The 21,314-nt window shown below is 35.8% G+C and overlaps 1 protein-coding gene across 1 annotated transcript in view; it reads left to right on the top strand.

Annotated features, from left to right (window-relative positions):
* The window catches only part of pcdh11 (protocadherin 11), a 162,331-nt gene extending 144,504 nt beyond the window's left edge, over positions 1 to 17,827 (top strand). Inside the window, exon 6 of the mRNA XM_027017044.2 lies at positions 16,514 to 17,827. Coding sequence (XP_026872845.2) covers positions 16,514 to 16,911 — 398 coding nt within the window. The 3' untranslated portion in view covers positions 16,912 to 17,827. The remainder of the gene's footprint in view (positions 1 to 16,513) is intronic.
* Positions 17,828 to 21,314: the final 3,487 nt, after the last annotated feature.

The raw sequence follows: 21,314 nt of genomic DNA, 5'->3' as shown, positions 1-21,314 counted from the left end.
TGTTTACCAGGAGATCCTAGATTAAAAACCTATTGCTCTAGCATTGTGCATGGAAGCATAGTCACATAGTTTCTTTTTTGTTTGCCAGTAGTGTGTGCATTGGGGCATGTTTATTTGCAGGAATGTATATTTGTGGGCATATTTGTGGTGTGTGTGTGTGTGTGTGTGTGTGTGTGTGTGTGTGTGTGTGTGTGTGTGTGTGTGTGTGTGTGTGTGTGCGCGTGTGTGTGTGTGTGTGTGTGTGTGTGCATTTAAGCACATGTGAATTTACCTAATCTCTCCAATGTTCTAATACTAGAGTAGATTGCTGTGTATAGCTCAAGGCAAGCATAATAAAATTCTCACTTGAAAAGAACAAAAAACAAACAGCAAGAATGGGAAGTGATCATTGTTCACCTGTTCATTTTTTTCTACAAGCAGGAATTTGTGATTCCTTTCACAGCTTTCATTCCTCATCATATGACTGGCCCACATACAATATATGTTTAATACACAATGCCAGCAGACACATGCAAAATAGTGTATTGTCTCCTTTTGGACAAAAAGGTGTTTGCTGTAGTGTGTACATTAACTGTCAAATCACCAAAGCATCACAATACACCATCTTCTTCTGCTGGTTTTGCATCAAATCTATGGTGGTCCATTATTGCCTAGGAAAGATGGTGCATCTAATTGCAACTAAAACAACTTTCTATGTGCATTTATAATCTTGCACCACTACGTTGTCCCTACCGCTACAAAGTCCTTTTCCAGCATTATTAATTTTGATATAAATACACAATACTCAGATTTAGATAATTGGTGTGTGCCTCAAATTTAGATAACTGGTGTGTGTCTGTTTAAATAAAAATGCATGTAGAAAATTAAGCAGTATACCGTCAACAGGCCATATCTGTAACATTAAAATGGATGACCTACAATATGAATGACTGTATTATTATTTTTTTCTTATTTTATTTTATTTTATCTGTATTTTATTTTATTTTTGGTCCTTTTTAAGCACATGTAGAAAACATGTATGAGGGTGTTCTTCCATATCTGTTAAAGATCTCAACCAGCCATAACCTCTCCAGAAAGACAAGCTGTTTCCACTTATATTATGACAGTAAGATGTTACAATTTATAGTGCAACTGTCACAAGTCATTAATCCAGGACTGTGCGTGGCCCACACTGTCAGGCCCAGCACACAGTGCATACACACACACACAGGCCCATTGCACTGTTTACTGCAGCCTAGACCACACTTTAAACAGGTGTCTTACAGCCTTACAGCTTCACAGCAACTTTAAGACATCTGTTCCTACACTGCATCCTTCATTGCCCTGCCCTCTGTTTGGTAGTTTATCTATGAGTGAATGGGACTCATGTAAGGTCTGCCAAGTGAACAGAGTGCATCTCTCCTTACGAGGACTTTAGCCTCATAATTACTTTCCAAAGTAATGCAGCTTCTGCTTCTGTTCTACAGCTGTAGACAAGGTGAAGGGAGGGGAAATATTGCATACACCTTGCATGCTGTTGGTGTTTTTCTTTTGGCAAACAGTGTTTGTTGGTTTATGCTAGTTGTGAATTTTCAATTAAGCATGGAACTGTAAGGATAATTCTTTTTAAAGGGATATCATCTACCCTCTCCTAACCATACAAAAGTCAAGACATCTGTTGGGCGCACTTAATACAAACTTTGTATATGTGCTTTCCTGGTACCACAGAAATAATGAACAAAGACTTGAATAAGCAAGTTTGAAGGTCACATGATGAAAAGTGCTTTGCAGTTACTGTGCAATGAGTCATGCTTCCCATGAACAAAGAAATAGTTTCATCTGCTTATAGTGGGAAAATGATGCTGGTGCGACAATGTTTGGACAAGCAGCCCTTGTACATGAACACAGTATATGCACATTATATCTTCTCCTACTTCACAATATATACTTTTTCACAAGAAACGCCCTGCTACTGTCTGAACTGCTTCTCAAAGCACTTGAACTTATCACACATACAGAGTTCTGAAGAACTGAGTTCTGAAGACCACACTGAAAGGTTGTAGCATGTAATGATGCACCACTCTGCGTGAAAGCCTTTCAGATGTGAGGAGCAGTATCACCATGTTTCACAGACTGAGACTTTTCTGAGATGTACAGAAATTATCCCTTACACGTTGAGCTATATGTTGCATGTACGTGATGTAGAGGATGTCTCACTGTAATGGATAAGCATTACATCAGATACCATAAAAAAGGAAGAGAAAATTCACTGTGATGTTCCACCATTATGTAACACCGTGTAGTCTGCTGGATACAAAACTTATATGCTGCTCTTGTCAGGGAAAGATCATTCCTTTTTGTTCCCTGCATGTTGTGATATTTCTTTCATACAACATTTAAATATTAATGATAGGAGAATCAAAAATGCCATGAATCAACAGAGTAGCGCTTGCAGTTTCTGAGTGTTAAGTGAAGAGGAATGACCTATATCTAAAATCCTTTTTTTTTCCCTTCATCTTGAATTATGCCTGCTTTTCTACTTGTAAGATTGTGGAAGCATGCACACTATAGATTTGATTTGGACATGTAGCACTAATCATTTTTGAAGGCCTTACTGACAGAGTTATAGGAAATAAAATCAACCATGATTAAGCATAAAAATAATTATGGAAAATAAATTATGGAAAATAAGTGCTTTTCCCTTTAAGACTTATGCACTCTAACATAGCTTTCAAATGCTTTTCATATGTTTGTCCTAGAAGCAAATGGGGAATGAAGCAAATTTAAAAATGATAAACATGAGTCTACAATTATATTCCTGAACATTTCTGTATTGCTTAACCTGTGTTCAGTGTATTAGAAAAACAGCCAATACTGCCAGAGCCTCTATAAATTTGACACAGGTATTAATTACTTAATTAGTCAATTTGTCAAGGTAAATTAGTCCAGTGGTTTTCTAACCCATGCCTCTAAAGAAACTGACCCAATTAAAACTCAAGCCATAACTTTTCCACAGAGTGGCTCATATACAGCACTGTAAACACTTTACATCTCGATGCTTTTTTCATCAGTAGGAAAAATGGCCTCCTTGTGGCCTGACCTTTCATGGTGGTCATTGACAAACCCATGATCCAGTGCAGATTTCATTAGGGAGAGAAACTCATCTTCATTGATCAAACTGAGAACTAGATGGAAAGGCTCAGCAGGAGGAGTAGCTCTGTGCTGATCAAAGAGGTGCAACCACAGTGTTCATATACTCTTGCCATTCCAGGCTGCAGGGAGCAGTGTGCTTCTTGCCCTTGTTATGTGAATTAATTTAACAGTTTGCATCAGAGCAACTCCACAGGCAGTGCAGAATTTGTCTTCAGCTCCTTCTGTTATACATCAGAGACTAGATAAAATATGGGATAAAATTTAGATGCTAGACTGTATATGTCATTTTTTGGCATTCTTCTTTGTACTAAACATGTTTCTTTTCCTTGCTAAAGTACAATTTTTATTTATTTCATTTACTTCAGTAGCTCTGTCCAGAGATCCTCAGACAGCATCCTTCTCTATTGTTCAACTAATTTTGGCTTCTGTAAATTGGAGAAAACATCAAAAGCAAATCAAGGAAGACATAATTAATTTACTATATGGTGTAAATATGTGTACACACTCTCCAGTACTGAATTACTATTTATACGAATAAGACACTTATCACAGCTATGCAGACAGCAAGGCCTACCTCATAAGAAGCTGAATTGTCATGAGGAGGCAGGGACATTTTCTCTCACTGGAAGAATAATTATCCACTTCAGAAGCTCCTTTAGTTCTCAAAGGCTGACAGACATGCAACTAAAATATTCAGAAACATTAATAACACAGTGGTTAAAGCTCATGGTCATGCTGTGTTTTAGTTTTTTGGGTTGGAAACACCACGTGGATAATGAGAGCAGAAGTTTTTCTCCATGTTCCCTTGAATTTCTGACTGTAGAGTTTCTCTTTTGGCCACTTTGTTTCTATGCGTCTCAGAGTAGCTTTTCACCCTAGTCTTTTTTAAGGGCTAATTTGATTTGTATTAGGTTTGCTTTCATTAATTCCATAATTTATGTGATTGTAGATATGCCATAAATCAGTAAGGAACAGAAGGACATGATGTAATGATTGGTCATCACTTAATGCTAAATTAATATAAATGAAGATTAAACTCTTTATTTTACTTTCTTCTGATGTGACAGTTGAAGCATTGGAGCAATCTGTACCAATTTACAAAGTTCAATACCCCACACTGTTCCTTCCTAGTGTGCTCTCATTCAATATGCTATGTAATGGCAGAATGTATAGTATTTATCATATAAAAAGGCAAGGGGGAAATAATGCTGCAAAGGGTGAATAAACATTTGGAGATGGTAATTGTCTTACAATAGTGTGCCTTGTATGAGAAATAGTCCAGTTTAAAATTAGACATTTAGGAAGCTCCTCACCCCATATGTCACTGACATCCAGGCATCTAAAATATTTTTATGCTTTTAGTTTTTTTATTTTAAATGAAAAGATGGAGTTCAGGTATTCTTTACTGCTTAGCCACGTAATTCTCATCTTCTCTTAATGCAGAGTTTGATATCTAAATATATTTCACTACTGCAGCCAGCCAATGTGATAGATAGGCCTTAAACAACATTTAGCTGACGCTTTTATCCAAAGCAATTAAGACTGAGTATTTGAGCAATTGGCTTGCTCAAGGGCCCAACAGTGGAACTTGGCAGTAGTGGGGCTTGAGCTACCAATCTATAAAAGGCCTATAAGCAATCACACACACATTTTATATAAAATTCTAAAATTGGCCTCAGGAAATCAAACGTTAAAACATTTATGCTTAAATTATCTAAAACAATTTCTTGTTTGGCCTTTTTAAACATCAGAACATTTACTTTTAATTATGTAATTATCACACTTGACATTTTGCTACTGGTTTTTGTGTTTATATCTCGTGTTTATATAATACTTTTTTAATAATAAAATAAGGCATTTTACAAAGGACAAATATACTTCTGCAGGAAATCTCTGGGTTTTTTTTGCCATAACTGTCTTCTCTTTACTTGACATTTATATAGGTTCTGAAGGTTTATTATGATTTTCCCAAGCTATGACATGAATTCACATTAATATTTTTCCACTGAAGTGATCATTTGTACTTTCACAAGTGATCACACTTCATTATTCCGGTCATGAAGCAACCATTTCAGTTTTAACATGCCAACAATGTCACTGTGGAGGGGGAAACGGAAAATAAAAAAAAAATGTTACACTCTGTGAATTCTTCTTGAGTTTCAAATGTACATTAAAAAATACATTTTTTTGGTAGATAAACTAGAAAATGCACTGTTCTATTGTGGCCATAAGCAATGACCTCAAAATAGTTTGAAAGAAATTAATGTCACAATTAGTTTGCAAGTGCAACATTTCACATTATGCCTAAATTGAGGAGTCGAAGATGAAGACTTTTATCTTCTGTGAGTCATTGATTGAAAGTAGTAGAGCAAGGATTTTCAGATGGCTCCTCCTTCTACTAATTCAGAAGCACTTCACTTGCACAGCTGATGAAGGACCTCTCTGTGTGTGTGTGTGTGTGTGTGTGTGTGTGTGTATCTATATATATCTATATATATCTATATATATCTATATATATATATATATATATATATATATATATATATATATATATATATATATCTCTCAAAACTGATAATAATTAGCACAGCTAAACATTTTTGTGTTGCTGTATATTTGTATATTCACTCAGACTATTGACTGATAATTCACCTACAGCACCTTTGCTGATTTGCAAGGAATGAACCAGCAGCTGACTGAATAAATATTTATCTGATTGGCATCACTCTTGGAGGCCACTTTAATTGCATAGCATTTTAGCAGTTTCTACATTAACCCCCAACTTCTTTTTTTTTTTACCTGTACAATCTGTGCATTTAATATGAGTTTGAAGCAACATCCTGCTTTTGTTTATCACTTTGTACTATTTGACCCATTTTTTGAAATGCATTGTTCAGAAATTGAAGCTGTTTGAATTTTAGAGGTATTAGTGCTGGCATTGAAACACAAGATATTGAGAAATTGAAACATTATTAGCTCAAGGTTTTAAAGTAGTCATGTTTAATTATCCACCAACTGTGCTTTTACCTCCCTGATTTATGAAGCCTGCTAGTCCACCTTCCCAATCTGGAAGCCATATAAGTATCTAAAGTTCCTCAAAAAATGCTGTTCAACTGACTCTTACCAATTAGACCTCTAATTGGTTGCTTCTTTTTGCTATCCCTTCTTCCTAACAAAAACATGGTCAGATGGGTTCCAATGGTTCCAGATGGCACAAAATGGAGACATTATTCCTAGTGCTATGGCATTCCTCAGCATTGGTTACAGCCTTTCTACAGTACTTTATGAGCTATGATGCTAAGTTCATGATAGGTAGTATCATAATTTTACTGCTCCAGGTTTGGCCAGTAGTGAGTGATTTAATCAAAAGTTCTAAATCAAAGTACAAAATATTAGTAATAAGCTACCCAAGGATCAAATATTTTGTAGTAATTGTCATACTTGTAGAAAATAATTTTAGTTTTAGTTTCACATTTTTATCCATTTAATCAGCAGAATATTTTGTGATATGTTTGATGGTCAATATAGTGATAGCTCATATATTACCTGCTACCTTACTATACTGCTAATAATCACTATTACAGAAAAATGGTGTCCATTTATTTGTTGATGTTTAAGTAGTAAATCTTTAAGTGGTAAATAAATTGGCACAATGAAAATGTTTCTGTAAGGTTATATCCCTCTTAGAGCTATTTTAAATAATAAAATAAATTATGTACAAAACAACCATCATTTGGTAACCATGTGCTATCATGTGCTTTCAAATTATGAATACTATTGTCTGTTGTAATGAAGACTGCACATTATCTCCCCAGGATACCTTACCCTCATTTGAGAGTCACCCAAGTGTAAAACCAGTGTTTGAAAAACAACCCCAAAAATATATACATATGAATGTCATTCAGGTGGCATCCAGGCATCCAGTCATGACTGAGATAAATGGGTCAATTTCAATATTTACATTAACATATCTTTCAGTCTTTCTCACTGTTAGTCTCTAGTTTCCATGAAGGTGAATGTGCATTAAGATTAGATGCTGAGTGGTTACACTCAAATTAAAATGTATTTTTAAAATGGCACCTGAAATGTCTATGGTAAGTAATGCTATATAGAGAGAGTGTTCCTTTGCTATTGTCAAGGTCACAAGGGGAGAAGACTTTTAATTGAAAACGAAATTGTCTACCTGAAGCATTCACCTAATTATCAAATATTAGAGTGGAGAGCAGAGGATCTGCAAAGTGAGAAATTATGAAGGGATCACCTTGAATATTATGGGCTATATTGCACTCTCAGCCCTCACACACTGACCAACAGCAGCTAATCTTTGCTCTAAATTAGAGCCCAGGCCTCTTGTCCTCAGACCAGAACTACATGGAATAATGAATGTAATCTACAGCAGCCGTCTGACCAGAATAGCATCCTAACCTCCTCACCATGCCTGAGGAGAACCATTGGAACACATTTTGTGATTCACACAACCTGGATCTTCTGGGTTTTGGAGCTCTCTGCAACACGGCTGTGCACCTCTTCATGGAATCTGGTGTGTCTGCTCATTTAGAGATTACAAGTATGTTGATTTTTAATGCTATATTTATAATTCTGCATCTATCAGTATACACTTTGGCTGAGCTACACCTGACTTCTGATGCACAATCAATTTTCAAAAAGGGCTGTTTGGGGTCAAAATTATAAGTTGATGCAAACTGTAGGTTTTGTTTTTTAAAGCGCTTGTATATAAGTTCATGCAGAGTGATATTTCCTCTGAAATACTAAAAGAAAGGGATAATTTAATCAAGTGACATCCAATGACAGTAATAATGTGAAACTTGATAAGGTCTTATGGCTAGAGTGAAATGAATAAAATCATCCAGGTGAATTCATGTTCACTTTTTACAGTCACTATAATTACATTTTGGCTGTGTAATAGTTCCTGTAAAAGAAGATTTTTCACTCCATTTCTTACTACCACTGAAATCTTTCAGCATCTCTCAGTGCCCATGGCAGACCTCATGGAGTCATTGCTTATATGAAAAAAAAAAAAAATCCTGACTGTTACATTTATTGCTGTACACAGTGTATGTGTCAGTAGATGGATGTGTGGTGGTGTAAGTGCGTGCATGTGCATGAGTGGTTGTAGGTGCCTGAGCATGAGTGTAGGTATGTGGAGCATAAGTGTGTGCAACTTGTACATTGATTTTGCAGTATTCTCAGATCTTACATTGTTATGTTAACTGCATATTGTGCAATTACCTGCAAGAAATCTGCATTTTTAGGACCTACAGTGTGTATTTATTTTAAGCCAAACATCACAGAGTTGCAAAAGTAGTGGTGACAGAATTCTGGCAGGCAGACATTGGAGAGTAAGAGAGATAGTGCAGAAAAAACCATCTGTGAGGATGGGACTTTGCAGCTGTCTACTGCATAGGCACATCCAAATCATTCAAAGAGAAACATTTCGTAACTTAGCTTAGTCTTAGATGGATATTTTTTGTTCTTTTTGCTAGTTATAATCAATATACATTTAATATCTGAGAATATACAGTTAATAGCTGAAAATATCTGTATAGATGGAAAAAGCTTTGGATTATGAACATTTCTTTAATTTATAAACTGAACATAAACATGTCTTCTATGATGATAAGACAAGCAGAAAATATTTTATGACAGCTTTAGAACCTTAATGAAAAAATATTCTCTTCCCATTATTTGGTTTATAGATTTGTATATTTTCTGTGTTATTATAGTGCTTTCAACAACTGACTGTATTAATTGTGATAGTCACTCGACATGTTCAGCCATCATAGAAGCTCTTAAGCTGTTTGTGATTTTAAATAAGACAAAAAATTCACATATATTCACATTAAAAATATATCTGGCAACATGGTACAAACTTAATCAATGTTATGTCTGAAAGCATACGAAGCTTTTCAGTAGGAAGCATGAGTGGGATTGTAGGTATTCCTTACTCTTTTTTAAAAAATTGTTTTTGTCTCATGTAAATATCTGCGGCAATATAGCAAATTCCCTCCATGACCTATAATTGAAACTAAGACAGTCTTTATCAAAACTTTTAACAGTTAATTATCAGACTGCTTGTCATCTGGCTCATAGTGTAAGATAGTCTGTACTTTTCATAGACATTTATTTTAACAGAAAGAGTCAGTGGCAACTTGCTTTGTGTCCTTCCATTAAATTACAAAAAGATAGCCTCCTTTTGATGTAGTGTACTCACTAGCTGCCTGACTTTAGAGACAGTTACAAATAGAAATGGCCACAAAACAAATCAGAATTTACTAACAGATATGTTACAGATCCAGAGGCACACTTTATTTCCTCACACTAGAATTAAAGGCCTATTTGTATCCCATTCTTAATTGAGTACCCTTCGATAGATGTTCAAAATGTTGGCACATTTGCATATTATAACTGTCTAAATATTTTGTCACATTTAACTGATCAATCTACTTATGTTGTGAATAGTTGTGTATTTATATTTAGCACCCTGACTAGCCTCAGTGAATAGCCAATATTGTGTAACCCACTGGCAGAATGTCTTTTGTTAAAAATCGGACACCACTGAGAACATACCCATTTTATGAACAGCTAATATAAATGGTGAGTGAGTTTGAGAGCAGGTAGTGCATGTCTGTCATTGTTGTCGCCTTCACAGCTCCCCTTAATCTCACACATATTACTCCATCCATCTTTGTTATCTCTTTTATAAGTGCACCCTCTCAGTAAACAAGGTAGATATTCTGATATTTGCTCCTCCCCCAAACAAAATTGTTTCTTTCCTTTTAGGTTTAGAAATTGCTATCTGAAGAATGGTTTACTTTGCTATTAAATTTCTAGCTGCATATGGAAATGTCTGTTTTTACTTTTAAAATAAGAGCCCTTTTTTTACCTCTGAAATTATGGCTGAATTTATTGCTTCTCTTCATATGCTAACCTATCAATACAATAACTGATCTTGGCAAGCTGAGAGAGCACAGCATGGATCTTGTAGCACTCTCTGAGTTATTATCATGATCAGTGCTGATTGCTGATTGTTATGGTGTTTGCACCTTTCCTCTATTCTGTGCCCGCTGTGTGTTTGGGCAGTGTTGATTGTGTTGAAGCTGCTGCTCCCCTTCTCTGTGCTCCTAATGGAGGAGAAGCATAAGCAGAAGAGAGGAGAGGAGAAGCTCGAGCCATCAAACATAATGAACACAATGCAATCATGGCCATCAGCCCTTCGGAGAAAGAGAAGAGAAGCATTGATTCAAAACACAGAGTGCAGTGCGCTGTCACCATCTCTACACTCTAGAGGGAGCAAAAAGATGTTTAATTTTCATTCCCATCCAGTGTACCTAAAGAAGGGTATGTATTGAAAGAGAATATGTCAAATATTTATTATTCATGTATGTGTGTGTGTGTGTGTGTGTGTGTGTGTGTGTGTGTGTGTGTGTGTGTGTGTGTGTGTGTGTGTAATTATATACAATATCCAGGTGAATGAAAATTCATGTTTTTAATCAACACTAAAAAAGGAGAAGACAGAGCAGGGTAGCTAACCCATAAGCGCTTTCTGGTCCTGCACTTTGTCCCTGATGTTAGCCTGTTATTTGTTTTGGTGATCTAATCTCACCCAAGTCAATAATATTCTTTGTATCTTAAAAATTGTGCAATGGAAAAAAAGTCTCCTTCTTTTGTTAAAAGTGCCTGCCTGTGGCATCTTTCTTTTTGGACTCGGATAAAGTAATCATTAAATGTTGTTTTCGGCTCACAATTACTTTTTGTTGTGTTGGATCAAAAGCTACATGGACAGAGAGGAAAGAAAACAGTGGGATGTGGATGGGGTGAGAGTGAAAAAGAGGGGGAGAGAGCTGGGGACATGAGGCTGATGTGCTCAGACAGTGATATCCACAGAAGTTGCTAAGAGGTACAGCTGACATGCAAGACACAGGGACAAGTCACTTCCCACTGTTAATCTGTCATTGTAGGTGCAACAAATTAAATTGTGTCCTACCCTAATGAAAGCATCACCTTTTCCCCCACTGTGCTCTAATTTCTGTGGTGTTGAGAACTTGAACTCAGCACAGAGAATGAATTAAACTTAGTTTTTTTATTAGTAATAAAAAATGCAGCAAGTAATTTTGCCAGAGAATGAAAGCTCTGAAAATATGTTTAATAATTGAGAGTTTGGGACAGCCAGTTTAGTCTGAAGTTTCCAGGTACTTGGAATTATAATTTAAACAACTAGCCATTGTAAGTTATTAATTTCCATTTGGAAACATTTTCCCAACAGACTGGCAACATATTTAGACTATTTTCACAATTACAGAAGCTACTACTCTAATGTATTTTCCTACTTCTTTCACTTGGTCTTACTTCACTAAATTGTAAACATTTTAAACTGCAAAGTGTAACTGCTTTATTGAATTGCATATTAATTGCAGCATATTCATTAATTCAACATAGAAATGATAGTTTATCACATATTAAAGTTTTCTTAATATCTTAGCCATCTAAGAATTTTGGGGATTTAAGAAACCCTGTTCTTAGTCCTGATAGTTCTCACTAAAATTTCTTGTAATTTTTTTGGGCAACATATTTATTTTGTTGGAGGAAGTTACTTTCAAGATTTCAGCTGAGAAAGCCCCAGACTACTCTAAAAAGCATTGACTTCACTCACAGTTGTAAAAAAGCAGAGATTGTTGAAATTCTCATAGAACTCTGTAAAAAAAAAATATTGTCATATAAAGTCTGGAATTTATCTAAAATATTTCAATTGTTACTGTATTTTGTATCCTTGGTCCCTAGTCATAATTTATATTTGCAAAACATGTGCTTTAGGTCTTTTTGTACATTTGAAATATCCTGAATGTCAAATGCACAAATATGAATGTCTGCACCAAAGTCAATTCCCAATGATAAAATATGCTAACTGGTATGGAATCATAATAAAATTCATCTGGTTTGCAATAAGTGGTCTTATTTTGCCACTTAAAAACTGAAAAGTATACCTTTTCTTCCATGTCCAACCTTTGAGTGATTATATTGAGTGATTAAATTATATTGATCCCCTTTTAAAAGTTTAAGGGGTTATTAAGGAGGTCAGACCACCTTCAGGACAGACAATTAAAGAACATACAATTGTGTTCTTTAATCAGATACATAATTTTTAAGTTGTTTGTTTATGCATTGCAGTATGTTGACCCAAAATCAAAGGAGGACCAAATCTCTCTCTTACATTCATCAAATGTAACTCACAGTTTTCATCAGCTGAAGCAAAAGACCTTCACAACCAGGCATTTTAAGGGCTGTCTGATTATGTGATCATGATCATCCAGGTGATCATCCAGGAAATCAAGGCGCTAAAAATGTTTGCTGAGAGGAGGAGATGAAAAGCATCTTTGCATTTTTGTGGCTGTAATTACGAATTTGAATCAACCAAGGCCTCAATAAATAACAACTGGTCATTTCACAAAATGTTGCAATCTGCAAGACTCTAGTCCTCACAATGTAGCTGAGCAGACTATTTTCCTCTGAATATGGGTTGATCCAGCTCTGATCAAGCCCAGAGTAAATAGGTCTGACATTTCAGTCTGTGTGGTGCTGTACTATAAATTATAAGCATTGTACACAATATTCCTGTTATCAAATCATCAGCATAAGGTCTTTGCGTTAAAAAACAAATAAACAAAAACAACCTTAAAATATATGTTTCTTTGGGAAAAACTTTGAAATATATGGCTTGGGAATGTACATGTGATATGACCTTTTTTTTAAAAAAAAGCTTGGCAAGAGAGCAGCGATTCCCCTGCATGCAAAAGGCACTTAAACAGCATCAGTGTGAGCCACTTGCCTCTGGCTGATGAAAGCATTCAGAGCTGTCAGCCACATCAGTCAAGCAATACTAGTTTGTGTGGAGTGGAAACTGATACTGATTAAATCTTTGGAGCTGTTTAATGTGAAATATCACATGCAAAAAATAGCACCACTTCTGGCTGTTGACACAGTGTCACTGAGAGCTCATGCTGTACCTTTGTGCAGATCACAGTCAGGAAAGCACTGCAGCACCAAAAACACCTTTTATGCACTACATAATTACACATGAGCCTGTGGCCTTTGGCCTGATTGCTGTTGCAAACAGAAAACAGGCACTCTTTCTCTTGGGCAACTTCACCGAAAGGTGACAGTGTGACTTTGAGAACAGTCTTGTGTGCTATTGGATGAGTGTGTCCACTTTGGTGTAATCTGTTTGCTCATGAAAAGAACAATAGCTTGGAAAGACACCTCCAATTTCCAAAGCAGAAAGCAGCTCGGAAGTGATTTACAGCAAGCTCTACGAGTGATTTGGCTGGGGCTTTTCTGCTCTGTTGAGTGTGCAGCATCATTTTTTCTTAATGAAGCTAGTGACCCTCTAAAAGGTGACACATTTACCACTTGGCTGACTTATACATTGATTCTCTGAGGCAGACAGGAACAATGCAAGGGAATCCAGTGTCATGCCTCTCTCTTTCTCTCTCTCTCTCTCTCTCTCTCTCTCTCTCTCTCTCTCTCTCTCTTTTTCTCTCTCTCTGTGTCTGTCATTCTCTTTTCCATTTGTGCATTCCAAACTTGCTTGACCTGGTTGTCATGAAATGCATTTTTGTAGATCAAATCAAGCTTATGAAGTGTCACTCTGACTTACAACACACCAAGCCCCTGAGCACAAATGGATTTAGAAAATTATGCTTTAATTTATCTCTTTGCTAGATTTGAAGGAAATATAGAAGGTGATTAAATCTTTAAGCAAGCTGGCTGGTGTATGGAAAATAAAAATCATCAGCGCATGCAAAACACAGATTTGCTTGTGTTCAATTATTGATTGCATTCTCGTGCAAACATGATAAATTATTTCTGTGACTGCTTGAAGCAAACACGACTGATGTAACATTCAAACATTCATTTTCTTAACAGGTTAAGGAAACATGAAACCACAGCACTTCTAGTTGCCTCCAAAAATACTGCTTTACATTCTAATTAGCTGAGTGGACAAGTTTTATTGTCAGAGTCACTGGTGAGGCATTTTCCTAGACACATGTATGATATTGGTGCAGGCCTCATGAGGTAGGATGTGGGTAGCCCTCATTTCCAGTTTCTCTTCTTTTGTTCAAATCAAATACTGTTCCTCACTGGGCATAACATGTTGTCATATATGTTAACAATCAGGCATAAACATGATGGCTGAGAAGACTTTTTAGAAACACAGTGTTTGATTTATTTTAAATGACCAAATTCATGTAATGTAGGAAAGATCATAAAATGCAGGGTTTGCCACAATGACAGTGATAAATAATGGTTTGTCGAGCTGTTCATTAATTATTTAATATTGAAAAGCAATCTCCTCATCTCCTAAGGAGGGTCATCTCTGAAACCTTTACTGTATTTATGTATGATCATTGTCTTAATTAATATTTCTTATCCTGAAATATTGCATCATAAATCCAAAATGATGGATGGCGGTGGACATGGTCTTGTGACCTCTAGAATATCTGTTAATCTACAAGAATCATACAAGTATAAATATATTTTTGATTAACTGTGTTAGGGAATTATTTTTTTTCAAAGTGGACCTCTTTTGGCTATCAGAACTGCAGCAGTTCATCATTGCACAGATTCCACTAGGTGTTGAAATCATTCTGCAAGAATATTGGCCCTTGCAGACAGGATAGGTTCTCACAATTGCTGCAATTTAGATGGAGGTAATGACATGCTCTGAACAGCCATTATAACTCAACCCAGAGATGCTCTACAGGATTAAGATCTGACCAATGAAGCAAGTGAAACTGGCTGTCACATTCCTGGCCTCAGTCCATGACTATATGACCCTTGTTGCATGGTGCATTCTCCTGCTAAACAGTAAACGGCTGCCATGACGGGATGAATTTAGTTGGCCACAATGCTTAGTTATATGTAACTTTCCATACATCCATCTACAGGTATCAGGGAAGCCAGGTTATGCCAATAAAAAATTATCCACACCATTACACCACCTCTTCCATCCTGTTGACACCTGACAGGAAGGGATCATCGATTCATGCAGCTTATGCCAAATTCTAACATTCCCATCAGTAAGGAGCAACTGAAATCTGGATTCATCTGGCCAAGCGATGTTTATCCTCTGCTCATTGATCCTTTTTTGAACTATTTTGCCCACTGCAGTTTTGCCTTTCTATTTCCTTTAGACTACAATGGCACTTGAAAGATGTTATCTTTGCTAACTAACGTCGTCATGCGTTTGGACGTTAGTTGGAGCACCAGCATTGTATTCAGCTGTAATTTACTTGACTGTGCACCGCCAGTTTGTCAAAGTGATTCTTGACATCCTCCTTTGACCCCTTTCGTTAATGAGTTGTTTATATCCACAAGATCCCCTTTTGCAAGATTTTTCTCAGTATACTCTCTACACCATTGCAGGAGAACCCCACAAGATTGGCACTTTTTGAAATACTGGCCCCCTTGAGTCTAGCGCCAATGACCATGCCTCATTAGAAGTCACTCAGATTACTCAATTTTCCCATTCTAATGAGGATTCACACTGAATTAGATCCAAAGAAAACTTGCTCACCTCATTTATGTTCCACTCTGCGGTCACATGTCTAATTCCCATACAGGAATGTGCCAAATGTGAAAGGGCAGGTGTCGCTAATAAAGTGGCCATTAAGTGATATATTCCAATATATATACACTGCATCTGTCTGTGGATGTTTGTGGGTGTGCAGAGTATTCCCATGCAAGATCAAAGAGAATTTGTGTATGTGTGTGTGTGTGTGTGCGTGCAGTTGTATGATAGGGTGTATGTGAGTCTGTTTGTTCATCTGTATGCACACACACATATATATATATATATATATATATATATATATATATATATATATATATATATATATATATATATATATATATATATATGTGTGTGTGTGTGTGTGTGTGTGACTGTGTGTGTGTGTGTGTGTGTTTGTATGTCTGCATGCATGTGTGTGATCACAGAAATATCAGTTTCTTCTAAAAAGGGTGTAGTGAAGCACATTTTAGACCATTAATGTGTGGACAATTGTGTATCTTCATCAAAATAATATATATTGAAAAAATCAAATGGTCATATTTTCATGTTTCCAAATTTCATTTGGAGGTGTTAAAAAGCTTAGAAAATATTCCTCTGAAGTTATTTAATAATCAATGTATCAAAGGGAGGTTCACTATCACATCAGCTTTACATAGTTCTAACTTTATTTTATAAATATATATTTTTCATTCAAAGTCCTTTCTTACATCTCTCATGTCACCTGTCTGTTGCTACTTCTCTGACAAGCACTTGGCTGTGCTTTTATATTCATTATGCTCCTTTCCTCCACAGCTATTGAAGTAAACTTGCAGAAGGCTGTGGCTGAGGCTTCAGAGACCTGTACCCAAGAATGCCTGATCCTCGGCCATTCCGACAGCTGCTGGATGCCCCCAGCAGTGACCCACTTCCAGACTTCCGGCACTGACACCCTGCCCTCCTTTAGCTTTCAGAAGAACTGGGCACACGGGACCAAGCCAGATGGACGTCACACACTTGGCAGGTCGGTGCCTAAAGATGATCTGGACAAAGAAGGCAACCAGCCCCAGTTCTACAATACCCTGGAGAGACACTGTAGCAAGAAAGAGGATCCAGTGAAGGTCATCCCTTTGGCTAGTTTCTCTGCCACATCTAGCCCACAAAGCTCCACCAGTGGCTCCTCTTCTGCCTTCTTACATGAGCATCAGCTATAATAGAAGTGCAAGGCCTAAAGCAAGCATCAGGCAAAGCCAGGCCTTTGATCTCTAAACACAAAAGCATAGAGAGTGAGTGACAAAAGATAACCTTAATGTTGATTATCATGTATAATGTTTTTTTAAAGCTACTTCAGTGAAAAGACGGTAAGTAAAATTTATGTGAATATAAGTGAAATTATGGCTTATTGCTCTCTAATCACCAGTACAAGCTGTATAAACAGTAAATAAAAAGTAGACCTGAACCAAAGTAGCTCTTAAATGAAGGAAAAAAATAGTGCAAAACGGTGTGTCCCTATTTAGTAGATAGCAGCTAATTAATCATTTTAGAGGTTTAATGGTCAGAAAAACATAAAATGATGTTGATTTTTTGAGTCTTTTAATGTCGTAACTACTAAACACATGCAAATGAAGTGAATGAGGTCAGTAAGATTAAGTGTTGCTTGTGAGTGTGACTGCAATATGTTAGCTTTGGTGAGGTGCTCTGTCAGTTGTTTAGGCAGAAATTTCTCAGACAGATTAATAATGGTGATCAAAGACTTTCATCTGATTGTGTTATGTAGAGTTGATAAAGACAATATGCATATTATTAAGCCTCAGAGCAAATACCTCTCACTGGGCTTTTTCTTTTTTTTGCGCTGGGCGATAAAGCCACCCAATACAGCATTTTACCAATTTCATAGGATGCACAAGCATTTATTGTCATTTGTTAATTTGGTGGACAGAAATAAATGCATCTGTGAGCAGATGGGTGAATGGCACAGCAAGGGTGTGACAATTAAAATCCGTTAGTAAAACTGTATTTTTAAAACAGGGATTACACTACAACTTCCATGGACCTGCTCTTAGCGCAAATGCAATTGCATCATGTCATTTCCTCACTCCAAGTAGGCACATAAAGTCATATACAATTTCTCACAACAGGATTTTATTTTAAAAGGTTTTTTTTTTTTTTCATTAGCAAAAAAATTAAATATTCATATTAAATATGAATCAAACAGCTGGTAGATGGAAAATAATTAGGGATGTAAAAATATAATTTTATTCTCATCACAGTGACCAATAATAATAACAATAATATTATTTATTATCATCAATTGCCATATATTTTGAAATGGCAAATTTGTGCTTTCTTGACTCATGTTCAGCTTTTAAAGAGAATGAGATGAGTTAATATGATTGAATATTGCTGCAGCACAATTAACCTCATGCTGGATTAGTGAATATATATTCAGTATAACCTCATACTGGATTAGTGCATCTGTGACTGTCATGAAAATAGTTTCCACACCCACATGTCTGTGTCGCGGTCTTATGCCTTATTTCTGTGCTTGCGCTGTGTCCACAAAAATAGAACCCACTCTCATTTAGAACATCTTTATGAACCCTTTTTTCCTGAACAGCTTTTTTTCCCTTCCTCCTTCCACTGATGTTAGCCATGTCACTAGTTTTTGTGCATCTGACACCCTTTCCTTCCAGTTATTAGGAACATACTCATTTTCAACATTATCTCATTATCCAAGCCTGGAAAGGCATAGAAAGATATACTAAAGAGCCATTCTTTGTTTTCATTCTCTCCTAAATCAAGTTCCCCTCTTGAAATATACAATTTATGCAGAATAACAAGTGCTATGGAATCAATTATGAGAATCTCCCAATAGTATAATTATTTTAATCTGTTATCACTGTAGCAGCCATAGCTGTGGAAGACTGCTCTGTAATAGTATAATTTACTTACTTTTTTTAACCTTCATTACACATTGTGCTTTTGAAAACCTACAAACAATACAATTCTGTGCCCCGGAGTTCTTGACATTCATCATTCACGACTTATAGTTTACTATGTCAAAGAATCATCAGCTTTAGCATTTATATGTCTACTGTAAGCTTGTAAAGATTTCTAATAGGGACATATTTTCTGCAACCAGGTGGTTTTCAGTATTCCATACTTACTATGACAACAAAGATGAAGCTAAACTAATTGTCTGGTCTACGAAACCGTTCTGAGGGGAGAAGGTAGTCTAAAGTTTCTATTACACTCATGGCTAAATAATGCTCATGAATGTTACTTATAACATGAACTGTAGTGAAAATTACAAACACTGTAATTACAAACACTGTGACTTTAATTTTAATTAAGCTTAGGATGTTTTTGTACGTCTTTAAATTAAATGTCACATGCATATGCATTTCAAATGTATCTTCAGAATTTATGTAATCCCCAGAGACACTCAATGTACTTCTTAGTACATTCTTCTTAGCACATTCTTTGTGCATTCTTCTTGGTACATACTGATGTTTCCCAAGTATATGAGTCAGTGATTACTTCATTATAAATTAGGTGAAGTGGAGAATGTTTTGATGAGCCTGGGTCTGGACTCATTGATCTGAGAAAATGTACAGCTGTACTGGCACCAAGTCCAAGAACTAGAGGAAAAATTCCTTTAATGCTGTCAAGTAGAATAATTACAGAATAGCACTGTAGAAGGGAGGATGACACATTCGGGATGTACAGTAAACATATTGTTCATATAAACAGAAATGTTGAGTAATAGGGTATAGGGGCCGATTAAATGCCACTTTTACTGATTCATATAATGGATCTGTAAGCCTGTAAGCCTGGAAAGTCAAGATCTAAAATTGTAACAGTGACTATTTTATGGGACTGGAATTGCAGACTGCAATTAGAAATTTCCTCCTTTTGCTATCAATCATATCATATTACATACAGTATATATTCTGGTTTGATTTGGCAAGAATTAGTAATTAAAAATCTATTGTCAAATGGGTTTTTAAACTTCTTTCATGCTCTCCATTAGTTGGAAGAAAAGGCTTTGAAGTATGTGGCCTCAGGGGTTCTGAGAAACTGACATGAACATTCTGAAAAACACTGGTCTTTCAAATAACTATATTTGCATAATATTTTACAGTTGCATGCATGCAAAAGTTTAACATTTTAAAATCCTAAGCAGGATTCTATGGTAAACAATCAAAATGCACCTTCAGTGACATGTAATGCTAATGCAGTGTATAAGAATAGATAAACTACTTGGAAAAAAATAAATAAAATAAATAAATAAATATATATATATATATATATATATATATATATATATATATATATATATATATATATATAGAGAGAGAGAGAGAGAGAGAGAGAGAGAGAGAGAGAGAGGGAGAGAGAGAGAGAGAGAGCAAGAGTGTGTGTAACTATTTTAGTCATTACAGTCAGTGCCAAAGGTCACACAAATGAAATTGAAAATAAATAAATAGCATTTAAAGGACAAGAAAATAACAGTATAGGCCCTAGTTGAAAATGTTTCAAAATATACTATGGGGAACAGCCATTCTCTTCTCCAGTACTTTTTTAACCTTGCTGTCCAATCTGTCATGAAAGCAATCATAGTAACAATAACAACTAACATTAGACCGAGGTATTTCTATATCAAACAATTTCTAAGGTAAAATGGTACTTTGAGTGTTTTAATTTAATTTTTTTTACTTCACTGTGGACATATTGTGGAAGTTGTAACTCTTCTCACAGTCATCCTGCATTTTCATTTGCATGCAGTAACTACTTCTACGACTTATGGTAGCTGAATGTGATCTTTGCTCCTCAGCCTATGTATGATGGTTTTCAAGTGCTTTGTATATAATCGTATGTCCGTCACCCCTGAGTTGTTATAGTTCACGTCCAACAGTAATGAATAATGCCTCCAGTACTGCACATGTCAACAGTCTGGTTCATAACATGAAAGTACAAAACAAATGTCATCATAAAAAAAGAAAGAAAAGAGACAAAACCTAAAATATATGTACATATATACCTATCAGTGACCCTGGTGACAATTAATCTGAATTAATGTGATGGCAAAGGAAATTGTGAATAATGTGCCCTGTATGACTTTAGACATATATCATAAAATGACATACAATGAAATCTCTAAAATTATGAGAGATCAAGCACCGTTGTAATGTAAAAATTAATAATGCATATATCAATATGTGTATGTGTGCGTGTGTGTGTTTGTGTGTGCATGTATGTATACTGGCACAGAGTCAGTCAGAAAAATGTGCAAACACACCATGCATCTAGTAAAAAATTAAAAACAATATGAAATCATTGATATTCTATGGCTGTTTGTAATTTAATTTTCTGTTTTATTTCACAATTTCTATGAAACATGACAGCTTTGAGATGTGCCAGAAATACACAGCTGAAGAATATAAATACATTGTATATTGTCATACCCCTGTAAAATATCCCATTAGAATCTAGGATAAAAAATACATTCATATACATTTGGTGTGATGATTTTTCTTGTCTTGAAATTTTACTTGAAACATTAAACATTGTGTATCTTTAGACATTTTGGGAGTGCTTCTCATCTTTTTTATTT

Source organism: Electrophorus electricus, chromosome 12 (assembly GCF_013358815.1).
Source record: "Electrophorus electricus isolate fEleEle1 chromosome 12, fEleEle1.pri, whole genome shotgun sequence".
NCBI lineage: Eukaryota > Metazoa > Chordata > Actinopteri > Gymnotiformes > Gymnotidae > Electrophorus > Electrophorus electricus.
This window is presented reverse-complemented; position numbering and strand designations above follow the sequence as displayed.